Here is a 17,391-nt window from a genome sequence, read left to right as displayed (position 1 = left end):
ATCCCTGTGTATTCCAGCGATTCACACCAGTTACCGTTTGGCTACACGCATGACGCACACAAACACATTGAAACGACAGGGACCACCGCGCCTTTCGATTGGCCGACACCGACGAGCGGCGCGCTCCGATTCGTCCGTTTGAATTCGGAACGTTGTGTTGAACCGTAACAGGACGTGTCACGCGGATCCTTCACCACGCACTCGCAGTACCGTTTCATTGTTTAAAAGTATGGTGATTGTAAATAGGACAGGTTTGGAGAAGGTAGCCGTAGCTTTTTGCGTTTGCTTTGTTTATCGCGCGATTATATCTATTCGATCTGCGTCGTAGAAGATCGAGGGACGGACCGACGGCTACAAAGCCGTTTGTTATTATTCGAGATGAAATTTAAAAATTGGTACACACGAGATAATAAATTCCTTAATTTTGAATGCAAAGCAGACCGTTTGGATCGTTAATGTTTCATTAGTTTCGGTTCAGTTTGACTCATGGGTTATTAATAAGTACGATTTATTTATTGAATATAATTTTGTTTATTTATTTACTGTTTACCGTCTATTATGGAGGCGACAACGGTTCGTGCATATGTATACACATATGCGCGTCTACATTTTCGAGCGCGAGACGGTCGCACCGTTTAAAAAAGATTCATTCTGGATGAATCATATGTCTCTACATCTCCAGCAACGTGCGACCAATATGTGTGGGAAGCTGTGACCGTTGTGCGACCATACGAACGTAAAAATCCGTTCCAAATATGGTCGAGTCGTTATAACTGGTTCTGATGATTTTACGAGAAGACGCCATACATTCGTTAAGGTTTTAGCTAAACCTTTCGAGTTTCACTTTCAATAATTCAACTTAGAATTACCTTTTCGCTAATAATGACTCGTTCCAATCAGCAGGTTTCAGTTTTAATTAGATCCTAACTTAATGAAAGATTTATAAATAAAACGAGGTATGTTCCAATCAAGGATATATATCTATATATATATATATTTTTTTTTTCAAATTACTTGTCTTCTCCATAGTAAAATATATATGTTAAGGTTGCATATGGTAATACATTTGTATCAAACTGTTTCTTATACAAATAAAAACTTATGCTTATTTCTTGGTTGCGGCAGTATCTTTGTAATTAAATATCATGATTTACGAAATGATCTGTTAAATAAATCTTGAGCAAACGTGTGGCAGGCGTATTGTTCACAGTTGTTTAAGAATGTAATTACACTGAGGTAGAACACGTTAATTATTACAAAGATACGGAACACAGAATAATTCATACTTGACGTCACAAGAGGGGCTGTTACATTTAACTGAGATAGATGTTCTATTATATAAAAAGGATTGTCGCTTGACTTCACTTACGTTAGTTAGCGCAACTAAAATATCTTTTTATGCTGACATCGTTGAATATTTGCAATACAAAGTCTGGCAAAAGTTCTAGAAAAAGAATGTATAATTTGTACTCGCAATAAATACTTCCCAGCAGAAAAAAATCTGATCCATGCCACTGGGACGAAGACAAAGATCATTCATCTTATAGTTTAACTTACTCATTCTTTTGTTCATAACACAGTGTATAGTTTCGCGTTGTCAATTGTCCTAGCTATCCTAGTTACCAATTTTCGTCATACAAGGGGGTACCATCTCCGCTGAGGGACATACTCTGGGGGCTAGAGTTCGTAAATGGAGTTCCTCTGGGAGATTTGTATGACGGTGTGCGACCAGACGGTGTTCTGTTCCGTGGAGTTGATCTATCATTTTGGAATTCTTGGTTTCGCGGTGTCTTTCTGCTGTCGTCGTATCTTGGAGTAATATTTCTAAAACAAAAATACAATGGTAGATATAATCATTTCTGATGATCATAATTAGACTCCAGGCTGTAATCATAATAGTTCATGTTTCACTTACGATTCTTTGGAAGTGGTTTGCTTCGCACGCGCCCAAGCTTCGGCGGCTTTCGACCAATTAGTTGTATCAAACGCATCGGAGCTGGCTCTCTGAGATTTCACAGGTCTATGAGAATTAGTGTTTATTGCAGGAGGAATCGGTTGCAAAAATGGCCCTTTAGCATTGCTAGGCGTCTGAGGATAGTGAGGCGTGTGATGCGGAGTATGATATGGAGTCATGAATGGCGTCTGGCCCGAAGGAGTGTATGGCGTGAACATTCCATAGTTATTGACGCTCGCGGCTCCTGGAGTATGCGGCGGATAATGCGGGGTTTGACTTGCGACCTTAGAGAGGTTGTGCAGCATGTGATGCGGCATACTCTGAGCTACTCTCTGTACAGCATCCGGATTCACTCCTGGAAAAAATGATTTTATTAGAGCATGAAAATGATACGATGTTTTAGTAGAATAAAAATCAAAATTTACCGCTAATTGCTGGTGTACTAGTGTACGGTGTTCTAGAAGCCATAGCATGGGGTGTACCAGGTGTAACCTGACCTGGTATGGGATCTCTGAAGTGTTCCTTAAACCAGCGGAACAAATCACTCACTCTGCTGAACATATGTCCTCTGAATTTAAATCCATCAGGTGATACAGACACATATTCATGACGGCAACGGGATCGTGGAAGATATGAGAGCAGGAACTTTCCAGGGTAGCTCTGAAATGAAAGATCAATTATCGATTTTTAGAAAATTCCAGAAACTTAAAATTCCTGATTTTTTGTTGAATCGGGGTCTAGCCAACTATACCCTTTGGACCAAATTTTACCTTTGCTGCGGAAATAATGTACGGTATTCCACCAGGATTCTGTTTCTTCTGCTCCTTTATAATTTCCTCTGCCTTATCTTTGATGCCTTCTAGTGTTGGTTTGAAGTACTTGAAGTCCAAGAGTTCAGAGGCATATGCCGCCATCGGATTAACGTGTCTTGCAATAATTTCATCGAGATCTTCAAACTCCTCATTACCAATCCACAGACTGCGACCCAAAGAGAATGTATTCTCTTTGCCCTCTTCCCTCACATCTATGTGCTGATAAATCTTTTCTGTGACTTTCCACGTCACAGTCAAATGATCCGATCCTTTGCTACTTGGCCGTATTATGGCTTCTCCTTGTTTCATTGCTTGCATCAATCTTTCGGCTTCCGCAAAGCTTACATTATGGAAGCTGGGGTGAATTATAACGCGTTTCACGTAAGTTTGCCTCTGTTGTACTTTCTTAGCATCCTCCTCAGTCTTCTTGTCTTTTTCTTCTGCATCCGCGTCGTAGTAAACGTCTTTCTGAGGTCTAAAAACAATATACATAGTTTATTATTTAGATTAATGATCGAATTTCAAAAGAAAAGTGTTATTTGATACATTACCTCCACTCGCGATTTTGATCTATAAGGTCGCTAGTTTTACTTGTACATTCTACGCTGAATCGTTCCACCTCAATTTTTATTATGCGACAATGGATCACTTGGCCCACATGTACCCTTTCTTCTGGATTGCCAACGTGCTTGTCAGACAAATTCTTTATATGAATGTAACCGGATATATCATTATCGAGCTTCAAACGCACTCCAGTTGCTTTTCCAGGACAAGCGCCTGCATCAAAGTGATTCCATACTTCAGAAAGTTCTGGGAAATCATTTTTTAAACAGAACGGACACTGCCACAGGCCGGTCTCGTCGTTTCTAACCGGATTCGCCTGGTCTAGTTGTTCTCCTTGCGGTTTTCTATGACTGATTCCAATTACCTTCGCCAGAACTAATTTACCAACGAAAAATGTTTCAGGGGTTTCTTTGGTTAAGATATCAAACAAGTTCTCTGTGTTCGGAGACTGATAGGGTACGCGGAGGTCTTTGTACCTAGAATTCAGTTCAGCCCTTATGTCGTAAAGAGTTATGCATTTATTCCCAAAGCCCTGTCTTTCCAATTCCTCTGCGAATGCGTCTAAGTCTAGATCCTTCAATCTTTCTGGCGATTCAAGAATTTCCTCCAAGGCACCGGCAGGATTCGCGTCCTCGTCGTCGTACTCTAAAGCATCTACCGCCATTTTTCTAGCCCACTCATACGTCTCTGGGTGCACACGTGAACCATCCAAGACTTCCACATACGCCTCGGTGCTGTCACCCAAGCTGTTCGTGTCTATCTTAATGAACCCAGCGCAATTAACGAATACCTTGGGACCCATGTGACAGGCTGTTATAAGCTGCGTTCTGTTCTCTAATCTCTGATTGGTCTGTTTCAGGATCTTCATCAGAGACTGTGCCTTTCTAGGCCCTAAGCCACATACAAATTGTACTAAGTTCGAGGTGTAAGGCTCCTGAACAGCTCTGTTCAAATCTACTCCCACTTCGTTCACGCAGTTTATAAACTCTAAATATAAATTCTCGATAAGATCCTCTTTAGGCAATTGATCTTGCAAAGGATGGTACTTAAGGCACAGAATTTCTTCGTCTATGGTACACAATTGCGAGAACTCCAACAGCGGATCTTGTAGTCTTCTAGCCAAGGATATAGCTTCTCTCAACAGATCTGGATAGTCTCTGAATTCTGCAACGCCTCGATTGCTGTTCGAATAAACTTTACTCAATTCATTGTCGCATATCTCCACTTGGATCTGAGGGAATTGTTCTTCCTCCATTAGAGTAGTGATACATTCTTTTATGTCTGCCACTATCATTAATGCATCTCTGGATTCACCGCCTACGACCACAACGTGTGGTTTTTTCGTGGCAATGAAATTCTTAACTGCTAATAAATCAGCCTCCTTCAATACCTTGTCGTTCTCTCTAAAACCGTTCTTCCGTTTCATCAAATGCGGTAACCTCAAGTAGTCGGTGCATTCTCCGTCTGGAGCGATCAAGCAGGTGAACGCGGATTGAGATTGATCAGGTACATACGCCACACCCATTACACGGATTCCTTTGCTTGTATCCCAATCGTCATCCTCTTCATCAAGGAATTGGCAAGAGTACGGAGCGATTTTTATCCAGTTGTACATTTTACGGCAACAGGCTTTCATGACGCAATCTTTTGCTTCTGTTAAGAGATTGGACCGCAGCTCCTTTTTCAATTGCGGTATTATAATTCGGTTCAAAGCCATCTCGACGCTTCCGGTTCGCAGAGCATTCCAGTCCTGTACGCTTTTACTAAATTCATCCCTGTAGTACAGCTGCTTCACTTCGTCAACATAATTACTACTAGTGTTTCCATCTATCACGTCGCTAAACGACACCGTGACAAGCTTATCCTCATGTCCCATCATTAATTTCAGGAACTGATCTCCGACGAGGTCTGGTACAGGCTTATCTTTAACGTACTTCAGCGTGTAAAGTGGATGATTTTCATCGATCTCCTTCATTCCCTTTTTGGTAGGTTTCACGGATATCTTTGCTCTCTCCATGTACATCTCTCTAACACATTTACGGACTAATGGTTCGTGCGCTAATTGGATCGCAACCATTAATTCCACACCCTTGAGAACTTCGTCGGTCGTTTTAAAAACAGCTGAGCAGAATTCCTCAGCCACTACAGCAGGCTCTGAAGGTTCCTGCTCCACTTCGTGACGTTGATAATTATCTCTGAGATTCTCGGCGAAATGCTCAGGAGGGAGACCAAATTTTTTAGCAAGACCGTCTAAACCAGCCTTTCTGCAAATAGCATACGGGCCCTTTCGAACAGGTTGCTTCAACGTGTCCTCAGCTTCTTCTTCTATTTCTTCTATTTCCGGTAATTCTTCTGGAGGATCTTCTCCGTTTTCTTCGGCTTGTGCAATTTCCTGCCTCCTCTTCTCGATTCTAGATTTCCTGCGTGCTTCCTTCTCCTTTCTGCGCAAGTCCTCCTGCATAGCAGGAAGATCTTGACTATAGTAAAGCATGAAATGCCGATAAATATCATTAAATTCTTCAGAGGTCTGGGCACTTTTGAGTCGCTCGATGTCATCATCTTTAATTATTCGTATATTATCTGGCAGTGGAGCATCAGGATTTTTCATGATCTCATCCAATTGGTAGTTTCTCATTTTATCGAACAACTTCAACAAGTTCTCCTTTCTTTGTTTCAATTGACACCATTTCCCGTCATATTTATATATCTTCCATAAATCATTGATATTTAGTTCCGGCAGGACATATTCTTTTCTATAAAATGAAATGAAAGGAACCTCGAAGTTCTGATTACGCATAAAATCGATAGCCTTCTTGATCTTGGCAATCGTCTGCGGACCCTTCTTTGCTCTTTCCTTGGCCTCTTCGTTCAGGTGAGCATCTTGCACCGAAATTGTCGGTTGACAGAACGCTTGCTTATAGATCCAATCTGCTTCGAGATCTAATTCATCCGAACCTTCTGCTGTCGGTGTAAGTGGAATAGTTCGTAATTGCATACGTTCGGGAATGTCTGTAGTTCGAATCTCGTTATCCACATCGGTAAAATGACCGCGTATAAGTTCGCTGGGTTCATAGATTTCAAAGATACTTTTCTTTGTACTTTTCTTCTTTAAATGCTTCTTCGACCGTCTCGGACGATCTCCTTCCTCTTGAAGATACTCATCTTCTTCGTCTTCCTCTTCCTCTTCAAATCCATCCTCTCCATATTTTCCAAACTCGTCGTAATCGAAATCAATGCCAAAAATATCTTGAGCCTCTTGCAAAGCAGCATCAGAGAAAATAGGTCTCCTCTTCTTCTTCTTCTCGGTTATTGGCACTCCATCACCATCCACAATAAAATCATCTTCATCTTCACTCTCTTCTTCATCGAAGGCATCCACATCTGCCCTCTGGCTGTGACTAATTTCACTTCTTTCTTCATCCTCCTAGAAAGAAAAATACATACATAAAGGATAAATTTTTACTTTAAAAGGCTTATTAAATACTTACATCTCCAGAGCCTCCTTGGAATAATTCATTAGCAATTGCATCTCTTTCGTCGTCTCCTTCTCCCTCTTGTTCACCTTCAGATTCTTCATCTTGTATTCTACGAAGGCGTTTAAACCGATGTTTCTACAAAAATAAATAATGTAAGAGGCTTCTATGATCGTAATTTAAATTGTTCTTTTAATTATTCTTTATATACCCTTTCAACTTTAACTCCTAAATTTTCTTCTAATAGGTCATAGTCTTCATCTTCTAAACGGTCATCAAACTCTTCGTCGTCACTCTTTTTACGTTTTCTAGAATCATCCGATGCATCACTGTCCTCACCATCATTTTCTTCGATCGGATTGTCATCGATGAGCCCATCAATTTGCCCTGCAAAGAATACGCAAAAATTTAATGATAAAATCTCGGTGAAAAGAAAGTAGCATATTTTAACCATTGTGTAATCAACCGGGTACCCATTTACTGTATTTCTTTCAACAATTTGTTAATGTTCCTTTAGAAAATATTATAAAATTTCTCAGAATGTCCATTCTTTACTGGCTAATATATTAATCTATAGTCTTATAATGAGAATTTGTGCAGACATGTTAAATACAGAAAGGTTTTAAATAATTTATACATTTTGGTTGACTACATAAGGGTTACGTAAAAAAAGGAGTAAATTTCGAAAAATATTAATAAAAATTTTCGAAGAAATAATATGTAAAGTTTGTTCGTGCCTTCATCATCATCGTCTTCATCGTCGCTATCTTGCATAGCCTTCAGCCTCTTTAGCTTCTTTCTTTCATTTACATTAAGCTCTTCCTCCTCCTACAACACCAGAGGATTCTAGGTTATCTGAGTTCATCCAATTAGTATTCTCGTATTAAACGTTTCAATGCCTACCTCACTTTCCTCAGCCTCGGCGTCCAAGTAATCAGCCATTATTCTGTAATGAATATACGCTGCCTGCGGTAGAAATATACACAAAGAACAATAACAAAGCGAACAAGCTAATTCGAACGATAACTATTTCGGGAGAGGAAGTAACCGTGACATCTGCACAGCTGTTTAATATATATAAAGGCTTGCTTGCAAAAGAATATATCTAATCAGCTGACAAGGTTGGTAGCCGATTGGGCGGGTCTTTTGTCGCTTTTCTTTTTAATAATAAAAAATATGTATAAAATTGTATCAACTAAGACGCTTGTGTAATTAAATACGAAGCTACATTTACAAGATGGATTTATGTACGCGTCGAGTGCAAAGTTCTGAAGCCGTATTCGTAATGAACTTACTTACAGACGCGTGCGTAATGACACAGTGGCACAGCTGGGCACAGCGCTGTGGTACTCAGTGGTACTGGAAATTAGTTCTTGAAGACACCGCAGAGTTTAGACTCTGATGTGTTCTATGATCAAGTGGCCAACTAAATTCCTCGATAGCGTGGTAGCATAAAGTACATAAATATCGCGGGGTGGAAACGTGGTGAGATAACGCGTGAAATGATCAGGATACAAATTTAAAATCTGCCAGCTATTGAAACTGTTAGTTGACTATTTCGCGAACATGTTAACTAAACAGGAGTCTGGTAGTGATAGCCTGTTGGAGAAGCTTGTCAAGAGTGATGGAGACAAGGTTAAGAATTGCCGGAGAATTAGCGCGGACAATATCGAAGGGCATAAATTGCGACATGGCACGGACAGTTTTCCAAACATCAATGAGAGACCGGTTGAAGACATTTCGATCGAATTCTTTTACAAACCACACAGCATTACGTTGCTTCTGATCGCAATTGGCGCTGTAATATACTCAGCATTCACTAGGTAATTGAATACTTAATTTCTCTCGTGTGAATTATGCAAATGAAAATTTCAATATCGATCGTTATTTAACACAGGGACACAAAAAATGTCGAGGATAACATTTGGGCTGGCGTACTTTGCATCATATTCTTTTTTCTCATTATATCTATACTTACATTTCCAAATGGACCATTTACAAGGCCTCATCCAGTTGTTTGGAAACTTGTATTTGGTTGTAGCGTGCTGTATCTGATGGGACTGCTGTTTCTGTTGTTCCAAGACTACGATACAGTTAGAAAAATTTTTGTATGGATAGATCCTGCCTTGGCGTCGTTTCATATCGACATGGACAAGGAATACGGTGTTAATTGTTCAGACATTACATTAGAGAAGATATGGAACCATCTAGACATATTTGCAGTAGCCCATTTCCTGGGTTGGACGTTCAAAGCTATCTTAATTAGGCACCTTGGTATTTTATGGGCCATCAGTGTTATGTGGGAAGTAACGGAAATAGCATTTGCCCACTTGTTACCAAACTTTGTGGAATGTTGGTGGGATGCTTTTATACTTGACGTTCTAGTCTGTAACGGTTTGGGTATATGGGTGGGGTTAAAGATATGCTCCCTCTTGGAAATGCGTGAGTACAAGTGGGTAAGCATCAGAGACATCGAGAGCACCACTGGAAAGTTGAAGAGAGCCATGTTACAGTTCACTCCTGGCAGCTGGACTGCTGTTAGATGGCTAGATCCAACTTGTACATATATGCGATTTGTTGCTCTCTGTCAGTTGGTTATTTTTTGGCAGGTGTCGGAGCTCAATACGTTCTTTTTGAAGCACGTATATGAGTTCCCACCCTCTCATCCATTCGTTGTGGTGAGATTGGTACTAGTTGGAGTAATAGTTGCACCGTCAGTTAGGTAGGCAAGAGTCATTACACAGAGTTAGTATCAAGTATGCAAATACTAGTAAAATGGCCATTAAAAGAATTTTTCTTATCAAGCTGTGCATTATTTTGAATGTTATTATGTAAATTGTAGGCAATACTACATGTATGTAACAGATCCAACGTGCAGTAGAGTAGGCACGCAGTGTTGGGTGTATGGTGCAATTATGGTTACAGAAGCATTACTGTGTATAAGGCATGGTGCCTCGTTATTCGAGCGCACGCAAGCACTAAACATACTGTTATGGCTACTTTGCCAATCTCTAGTCTCTGTTCTCTGTGTCTATGGCTGTGTTCTTTGGCATCAATACTTTGAGGTATGTGTTTCTGCTTCCCTTGGTTCTTTTTTAGAGTGGGAGCACCAGCAGTTTACGTTGTAACTAACTGTATGATTTATTTGCGTTTTTTATGCCTTTTGCATGGCTCTCGTCTTTCCAGACTGAAAAGAAAGCTACTACAAAACAGTCAGTTACCCAGCTAGGCAACAACCATGTGGACGTAATTCATAGCACTGGTATGTGTTGATGTCTATCACAGTCTTTTGAAGTGTGCATAACATTTCATGCTAAGCCGATAGTGTACTGAGCTATTGATTTATAATTAACAACTACTAAATATAAAACAAGAGTGCCACCCAAACATTCTAAAGTCTATTACATAATCGGCGTGAACGGTATCAAAGCAGAAGGAATTGTGTCATGGATGTATTTGTTTCATGTACTCAACATTGAAAAAATTTGACAAATTTTCTTAATACGTGTCCGCATAGCGTTCTATTCGCAACGTTCGAAAAGAACATATTAGTAAGTGTAACAATAAAATATCCGTACAAATGCAAGTGCATGCACAAAGATATATTTGAGCTCAATGTTCGTACGTGTATCGCTGACCAAAAAAATATATATATAAATAATATACAGTCACAGCTCAGTTCATCATTGGTCTAACAAACTCCAATTACAACGTTCAATCTCAGCAACCGTGATCTGTGTTTTAGGGTGTATGGTTCTTTCTGCAGAGCCTGTGGATGTACTGGAAAAGAAGCAATTGTGAACAAGTTCACAGCAAGAAACGAACGACTTAGAGTGAAGTGGTGACACTCACGAACATTCTAGTCGCATTATAAGGAAAGAACGCATGACAAAAGAATATTATAAAGTCTCGCTAGGTTACTGCTGTATGTATGATCGGGTATTCGCATATTGCGTTTTGTTTGCCTGTGTGAATGTTGACGAAAACGAAAAAAAGAAAAAAACAAATGTTGTTACCACTTAATATATCAGGCTTCCTTATATACATAAAGTGAAAGAAAGAAAAGATAAAAAGAACAAAAAAAGTATGTAAACAGTCGCTATGACATTGGCACACTATCCGGGTTCTCTTCGGTGTGAAGATACGGGAATACGTCGCAGCTATAGCTTGGAATTAGCCCCGAGCCGTATGGACATTCCCAAGCCTCGCCTAGGAGTTTATTGTTTGACGCGGTCGCAAAGATGCGTATGCGACTCGGTAAATGCTCGTCCTCGTGCAATGACACATACGACGACGTAAGTGGTAGCTTCGTACAGTGCATCTGAAACAGATCGGGAAGAAATCGAGAAACAATTCTGTCTAATGGTAATCGTCTTAATAATTGTAGATATAAACCGTAAATGCCATCGCTTGTAATAAGAGTACCTGAGCATATGTGAGATAGAATAACTGATTCGAGTCAAGGTCAAGCCACGGAAGATGAACTTCCTTACGAGATCTCAATCGATCCAAAGTGTCATAGGCTAATCTGAGTCCCATCGTCTCGGATAACCGTTCGTTCAGCGTCAATTGCGAAATCTGAAAGGGTATACCGAGAGGAATACGTTTCGTTAGTCTCGAAAGGATAATTTTTTTCAATAGCGAGAAAGAGAGAGGCAGACAGGCATGTGGTCCTCACCCTGTAAGACACGGTCTGCCCTGTAGACGGCAACGTCATTATCAAAGGGTCATCGTAAACAGTTTGCTGGCAGTGTGTGTAACTCACGAAAGTCGAGTTCGCAACGTTGCCGTCGAATATCACAGTGTGGTGTCGCGATCCAGACCGGTAGAATATACCTGGTGTGCAGAGAACAGTTATTTGGACAATTAGACGACGCCATCCTTTACAATTTACAAGTTCCTCGACGAAATCCACCGTTATGGATTTAGGATATTTTAGCGGCGTTATATTGTTACGTATTATAATTACCGTTTGCGTCGAAGTGATGAGCTATCTGGTGCGCTATCGTGCTGCCGATCGTCGCCAATGTGATGTAATCGAACGACGAATTGTCATACTTAATGGACCAGTCGATCGCGCCGAATGGTATCACGACGAGACTCAATTCGTAAACCACAAGCCCCTTAGATTCAAACGGCGTCGTGTAGTATGTCCAACTGTGCAATGATAGAACCGCAGGATAAAGAATAACTCTAGGACGTTTTGTACGCGTCTGTGAAACGAGCACCTTACATTTGTTCAGGATCGCCTGGGTGGTAACGAAATTGCATGTACATCCGCTTCCGGTACCTCTTCATCAAAGTGATAGAGTTGTTGAAATAATTGTCCGTTAACTGCAATCGAATCAAATTAGGAGCCAGGCATGGGCACAGATTGCCTTGCGGGGCCACAGAGCTCTGTCGAAACCAAGAGCAACGAATTCACGCCCACTCAGGGTCTGCTACACAGCCTGCCGCCACCATTTGCCCCGAAGAGTTGCCCCCAGGGGCAAACCAGGGCATAAGCGTCGCCCATGCCTGTTTTTCCACGTACCTTGTCAGTTTTCATCGAACCGTAAACCGATTCATTGTGACCGAAATAAGATATATCGGGTGTGACGACTTTCAGATTATCTATCTTAGCGACCAGCCTTCCGCGGTCTTCTTTAGTCCATTCTGACTCTTCTACTTTTAATTTCAGCGTTTTCTTTAGTTCCTTGAACAACCTGTGTATCTGATATTTTTTTTTACGGTATTGAATACTCTATGAATATCGAATCTAATAGAGATGTTCATCTGTATAGTTTCAGGTTGAATATCTCTGATTTAAATGATACTGGCGCACGTAGGCGAATTCTTACGGTTTTATTCATGTACACAAGCTCATCCTTCGAGAAAGTGGAGATGTATAAATTCGATGCTTCGGGGGTCAGCAGTTTGGTAGCTACGCGAAGACAGTAGTCTTTCGGATCCACGTGTTTCGGTAGAATCAACTGCAAGAAAGCGATCGCTCAAAAATACAAAATTAATTGCAGAAGAACGCGTGACGTACCTGCTGATAAAGTGTTTGCGCGTACAGTCCGAGCAAGGCGTTGTTTAACTCCTTCGGTCTTTTGGACCCGAACTCCTCGAGGTTTTTCAAACCTTTGTTCAGAGCTTTGTGAAAGTAAACCTGTACGGACACTTCTGGTGCAATGTCGGCACCCGTTAGCAATTTGATCAGTTGCAGCCAGTTTATCTATAAATGATGTCTGTACATAATGAATAATGTTTGCCGAGAGGCTTGTAGCCCGACTAAATTTAATTGACCGCTCAAAACACACCGCCGTCTTTCTCGAAGCGGAGACCGATTTGAGCGGTCAATTAACACTAGAACTACCGAGCAATAAGAGTTTTATGGAAATCGTGAGATTCCGGAAATTGAGGCTTTAGTTGACTATTGTTATAATCTTTATAGTTTCAATAATTGTAAATTTGAAAACGGGTCATTCCGACTTCTCTGGTAGCTCTAGTGTTAATTTCGATCCGTCTAGAATTAACATTTTGCCTGCCGGGAAAATTCTGTTGATAAGATTCTCAGTGATTATGCTATATCAAAAAGAAGCTTAAAAATCTATATTTAAATAATAATCCCAAAAGATTTTATTAGATTACGTTACTAGGCATTTGCTACTGCTGTTAAAGAATTTTATATATAAAGTCCGCGTCTATAAAATATATAGCAGTTTTATGAATTATGGAATAGTGGCCGGCAGGCAATGTGCTAATTACAGCCGTTGAGCTTTGTCTTACGATTTTCCAGTTCGTTTGCAGTTCGGTGATCGAAACGTTGGTATAATCTTTCATTAGATACGCCTTGCGAATTTGGTCCTTGGACGGAAAATTCTGGAATGCGAGAATCTCGTGTTTACCTTGTTATTAAGCCGTTTTTTGAGATTAGTTAAGAGAATTATCGTCTCGACTCACCGCGAAGAACTTCTGCACGATTTCGATATCGATGTTGATGACCGTGGTTTCCACGTACTGGGAGATGTTGGACAGGGACGTGTTTTGCAACCCGTCGAACACATCGAGTACCGAGAAGGCTTCCCTGATGGAACTTAGCAACTCTTTTGTATTGTTCTGTCGCTAATAAGAAAGAGAGAGAACGCGTTGACGGACAATGTTAAGTGCTCCAAAAATCGCGATTATAGTACGACTTAACATTGTCCCTTCTTGATTAGCAGACTTTTTTAGCGATAGCGATTGCGAGAACTTCGAGAAAAAAAAATCAAACCTGTACTATCGAGTACACTCAAAGCCTGATAGAGTATATTCGAACCTTGTACAAGTACTTCGCTGTTTTTTGTATATATACACGTGCATATAATGTATAGACACTATATTTACGTTCGTACCTGTACGTCCGCGCAGGGCCGAGCCGAAAAAATCTGTGGCCTAAAAAGGACCACACTATTAGGAAACTTCTATTGTATAGTACTAAAACTCAAGATATTTCGAGGCTTTTTTCATTTCGGTGCCTTTCGAATCTATCACTCTGGAGCGACGTTTTTCTCGGCTTTACATATCTGCCGGCCCTGCCCGTGTATAAAATAGCGTTCGAATAAACTCGGAGAGTATATCCGATATACTTGTCGAGTTATGTAGATTATAGTACTTATAAGCAGAGATGGGCGGATCGTTGGATTAACCCTTAGAAGACGATTTCGTGGTAGCCATGTCTGATTCGTTCAAATCCTACGTATAGTTAACTTTTTAGAAAATATTTTTAAGCATTTTCTTCCGTGATCTACATGAATCTTATTAGACCTAACAAAGCAGATTTTAAACTGGACCAAAGTCCCGTCATCCGAGGGTTAAGCAAAACTCGATCGATCGGTTCGTTTCGTTCGTTGTTCGATATGCTGCGTGTCTGGGTGATGAATATGGTCGATTCTGCTTATAAGTGTCGAGTTGTCGAACCCAATAAAACGACAGATACTTAAATTCGTGAGCACATATTGGACTTGGTCCCATGGCTACCGATCCGTATACATATCCGTACTTTGCACGATTTGTATTCTTTGTACAGTTTCTCTAGATCCACCGTCTTTTGGTCCCTCTCGAACTGACTCGCGTAACAAGGATCATCCTCGGTCCCATCGACCTCGAAGGGACTCTTGTACCTCGTAGGGCCTATCTTCAGGGTGAATATTCTCGGGTCAGTCTCGTTAAGCTCCGGGGATACGTCGAACAATAACGCGCTGAAGAAAAGAAAAGAATAGGCGAACGTGCGATATTTTTGTACAGTCGTTGCTGTCCGAAATCTCATACCTGTTATGTAACAATAGCTGACCAACCAGGGTGGTGAAGTTCCCGTAATCCTTATCGGATAAGTCGTCGGTAGTGCGAAACTTTCCAACATTGTTCAACGCTTGTTTCGCTGTAAAAAGGAAAAAAATATGTTGTATTATTCATTATTATACAAGTAAATCTATATTCAAGTTAGAGAGTGGTCGGATACCCTTCACGTACCCGCACGTATCTTGTCCTTCAGGTTCAGTGTCTCGTAATGCATGCAACTGTTGTAATATTTGGCGAACAGGGACGAACTGCTCTCGCGAATCTCCTCTCGCAATTGCCCTAATGAGAACACAAAGCTTGTGCATGAGTAGTCCACAGAAACCATATTCACTTTTCATTTTAAAGAATCACGCACGCTGAATTCCGTCTCTCCAAACTCGAAGCGCTTATTTCTTACAATTGAAAATATTTGAGTTTTACGTTCACTTCGAGTTTAAAAATCAATTTTCGCTTTTTATTAACCCGAGAAAAATACATACTCATTATGCGATTGTAGGCTACGCTCTCGGAATCCACTTCTCCAATTCGAGGATCTGCTTCGAAACCACCGCAAGCGTATTCGTAGAAGTCATCGCACGGATCGACCGAGTGGTTCATGTAAAACAACATTTTGCTAGCCAGGTTTTTGCATTCGCCTAGTGTACACACTGTTGTTTTCTGTTCATTACCGGATGTAGTAGTTAAAATTTCACTTTGCACTGTACTTTGAGGACTGTCGGTCGTACTTAAAACAGTCGTTTCTTCCTCACTTCCGGATGTGGAAAGAATCGTTTCTGTGGAAAACTCCGCATCCGTCGTACTCGAAAACATTGAGGTAGAAGTTTCTACTTCTGTAACATCTTCGGATTTTTCTGTAGTCACGGTTGAAATTTCTGTGGCACTTTCTGTAGACGTAGTCGAAGCCTCGACAGTTGACTCCTCGTCACTATCAGTCGTTAATTCGGTAGTAATTGTTGAGGATGTTGACGTTTCTTCATCTTTAGTGACTGATTCCGTAGTTATTGGGGATGTTAACATTTCTTCTTCCTCAGTTACGAACTCAGTAGTAGTAGATATTGACGTTTCTTCAACATCAGTGACTGATTCTGTAGTTATTGGGGATGTTAATATTTCTTTTTCTTCAGTTACGAATTCGGTAGTAATAGATGTTGACATTTCTTCAACATCAGTGACTAATTCCATAGTTATTGGGGATGTTAATATTTCTTCTTCCTCAGTTACGAATTCGGTAGTAGTAGATGTTATCGTTTCTTCATCTTCAGTGACTGATTCTGTAGTTACTGGGGATGTTAATATTTCTTCTTCCTCAGTTACGAATTCAGTAGTAGTAGATGTTATCGTTTCTTCATCTTCAGTGACTGATTCCGTAGTTATTGGGGATGTTAATATTTCTTCTGTCTGAGTTACGAACTCCGTAGTAGTAGATGTTCTCGTTTCTTCAACATCAGTGACTGATTCAGTTATTGGAGATGTATCATCTTCGAATTCAGTAGTAGTAGATGTTGATGTTTCTTCAACATCATTGACTGATTCAGTAGATATTGGGGATGTATTTTCTGCAGTTACGAGTTTAGTAGTAGTTGTCGAGAACGGTGATGTTTTAGTAGCTACCGAAAATGATGTTTCTGTTTCTGCAGTGGTTGTTGCATTTTCAAGTCTTTCGAAAATGTGCGACGTATTAGTCCAGCTTGTAATAACATCTATTGTAGTCGTAGTTGTTTTTAAAGTTGCCTGTATTTCGTTCGTTCCATTCGAAACAGTAGAATATCGTAATGATTCCGTTGTGCTTGTCGTTCCCTTTGTGCGATCTTCGTGATGATTATGATAGCCCTATGCATTTATACATTTAATTATATTAGATCATCTTATCAAGTAGAATTGAAATCTTTTATTTAATTTTGATTTTCGTTAGTTTGGTAAATGAAAATTAAATTTGTGTTTTTACCAATCCAACGATTAAGAACGAGTTAATTATAAAAGAGAGCTTACCTCTACAGATCTCAAGTCTTCGTCTTCGTTGTAACTCTTTCTTGATAGTAGACCAACGACAATGAGTGCGATGCACAGAAACAAGAATATTATTAACGTTAGGACGCAGCTTCTGTAAGACTGATCTCGTTGAATTACTTTGCCCTCCTCTATGTTAGCGACTTGATAGATTCCCCGCGATGGCATTTTTTAGATTATATTTTTCACGTTTTTTTTGTATTTTACATTAATCGAATTTTTGTTTTCATGGGAACTATAAAAGCGCAACTGGTAAGTC

At 40.3% G+C, this 17,391-nt stretch overlaps 3 protein-coding genes across 4 annotated transcripts; 1 reads left to right on the top strand and 2 right to left on the bottom strand.

Annotated features, from left to right (window-relative positions):
• Positions 1-493: 493 nt before the first annotated feature.
• On the bottom strand, positions 494-8,068 carry LOC143214256 (transcription elongation factor SPT6). 2 transcript variants are annotated; one of them, XR_013010118.1, is made up of 10 exons: positions 7,707-8,068; positions 7,541-7,631; positions 7,015-7,190; positions 6,819-6,941; positions 3,318-6,754; positions 2,725-3,241; positions 2,380-2,614; positions 1,916-2,309; positions 1,558-1,824; positions 494-1,444 (listed from the first exon to the last, which is right to left on the bottom strand). XR_013010118.1 is itself a non-coding variant. In XM_076435034.1 (9 exons), exons 1-9 carry the CDS (start codon positions 7,743-7,745, stop codon positions 1,620-1,622), a joined length of 5,217 nt encoding a protein of 1,738 aa, XP_076291149.1. In that variant the 5' UTR covers positions 7,746-8,068; the 3' UTR covers positions 494-1,619. The 2 variants fall into 2 exon arrangements, 1 of the variants encoding a protein (XP_076291149.1); XM_076435034.1 differs by having other exon boundaries at positions 494-1,824.
• LOC143214260 (endothelin-converting enzyme 1) lies at positions 7,768-17,300 on the bottom strand. Its single transcript, XM_076435051.1, has 15 exons — positions 17,115-17,300; positions 15,605-16,955; positions 15,297-15,404; positions 15,096-15,204; positions 14,827-15,025; positions 13,749-13,910; positions 13,575-13,667; positions 12,835-13,020; positions 12,644-12,775; positions 12,337-12,516; positions 12,037-12,137; positions 11,773-11,960; positions 11,482-11,639; positions 11,229-11,381; positions 7,768-11,124 (listed from the first exon to the last, which is right to left on the bottom strand). The coding sequence occupies exons 1-15, from the start codon at positions 17,298-17,300 to the stop codon at positions 10,903-10,905; spliced, it is 3,528 nt and encodes a 1,175-aa protein (XP_076291166.1). The 3' UTR covers positions 7,768-10,902.
• L(3)77cdf (phosphatidylserine synthase 1 homolog l(3)77CDf) lies at positions 8,158-10,897 on the top strand. Its single transcript, XM_076435076.1, has 5 exons — positions 8,158-8,626; positions 8,701-9,525; positions 9,646-9,868; positions 9,990-10,065; positions 10,549-10,897. Exons 1-5 carry the CDS (start codon positions 8,370-8,372, stop codon positions 10,602-10,604), a joined length of 1,437 nt encoding a protein of 478 aa, XP_076291191.1. The 5' UTR covers positions 8,158-8,369; the 3' UTR covers positions 10,605-10,897.
• Positions 17,301-17,391: the final 91 nt, after the last annotated feature.

The sequence above is a fragment of the Lasioglossum baleicum genome, chromosome 12, assembly GCF_051020765.1.
Source record: "Lasioglossum baleicum chromosome 12, iyLasBale1, whole genome shotgun sequence".
Taxonomy (NCBI): domain Eukaryota; kingdom Metazoa; phylum Arthropoda; class Insecta; order Hymenoptera; family Halictidae; genus Lasioglossum; species Lasioglossum baleicum.
The sequence above is the reverse complement of the archived record's forward strand: the minus strand, read 5'-3'. Positions and strand labels throughout refer to the sequence as shown.

Excerpts from the sequence above, each read along its gene's own strand:
- LOC143214256 (XM_076435034.1), bottom strand. The coding sequence starts at position 7,745 with ATGGCTGATTACTTGGACGCCGAGGCTGAGGAAAGTGAG. Across the intron at positions 7,632-7,706 it reads CCGAGGCTGAGGAAAGTGAG|GAGGAGGAAGAGCTTAATGT; the intron begins GTAGGCATTGAA and ends CTGGTGTTGTAG. Across the intron at positions 7,191-7,540 it reads TGAAGACGATGATGATGAAG|GGCAAATTGATGGGCTCATC; the intron begins GCACGAACAAAC and ends TATTCTTTGCAG.
- LOC143214260 (XM_076435051.1), bottom strand. The coding sequence starts at position 17,300 with ATGCCATCGCGGGGAATCTATCAAGTCGCTAACATAGAGGAGGGCAAA. Across the intron at positions 15,405-15,604 it reads AGCCTACAATCGCATAATGA|GGCAATTGCGAGAGGAGATT; the intron begins GTATGTATTTTT and ends TGTTCTCATTAG. Across the intron at positions 15,026-15,095 it reads CAGCTATTGTTACATAACAG|CGCGTTATTGTTCGACGTAT; the intron begins GTATGAGATTTC and ends TCTTTTCTTCAG.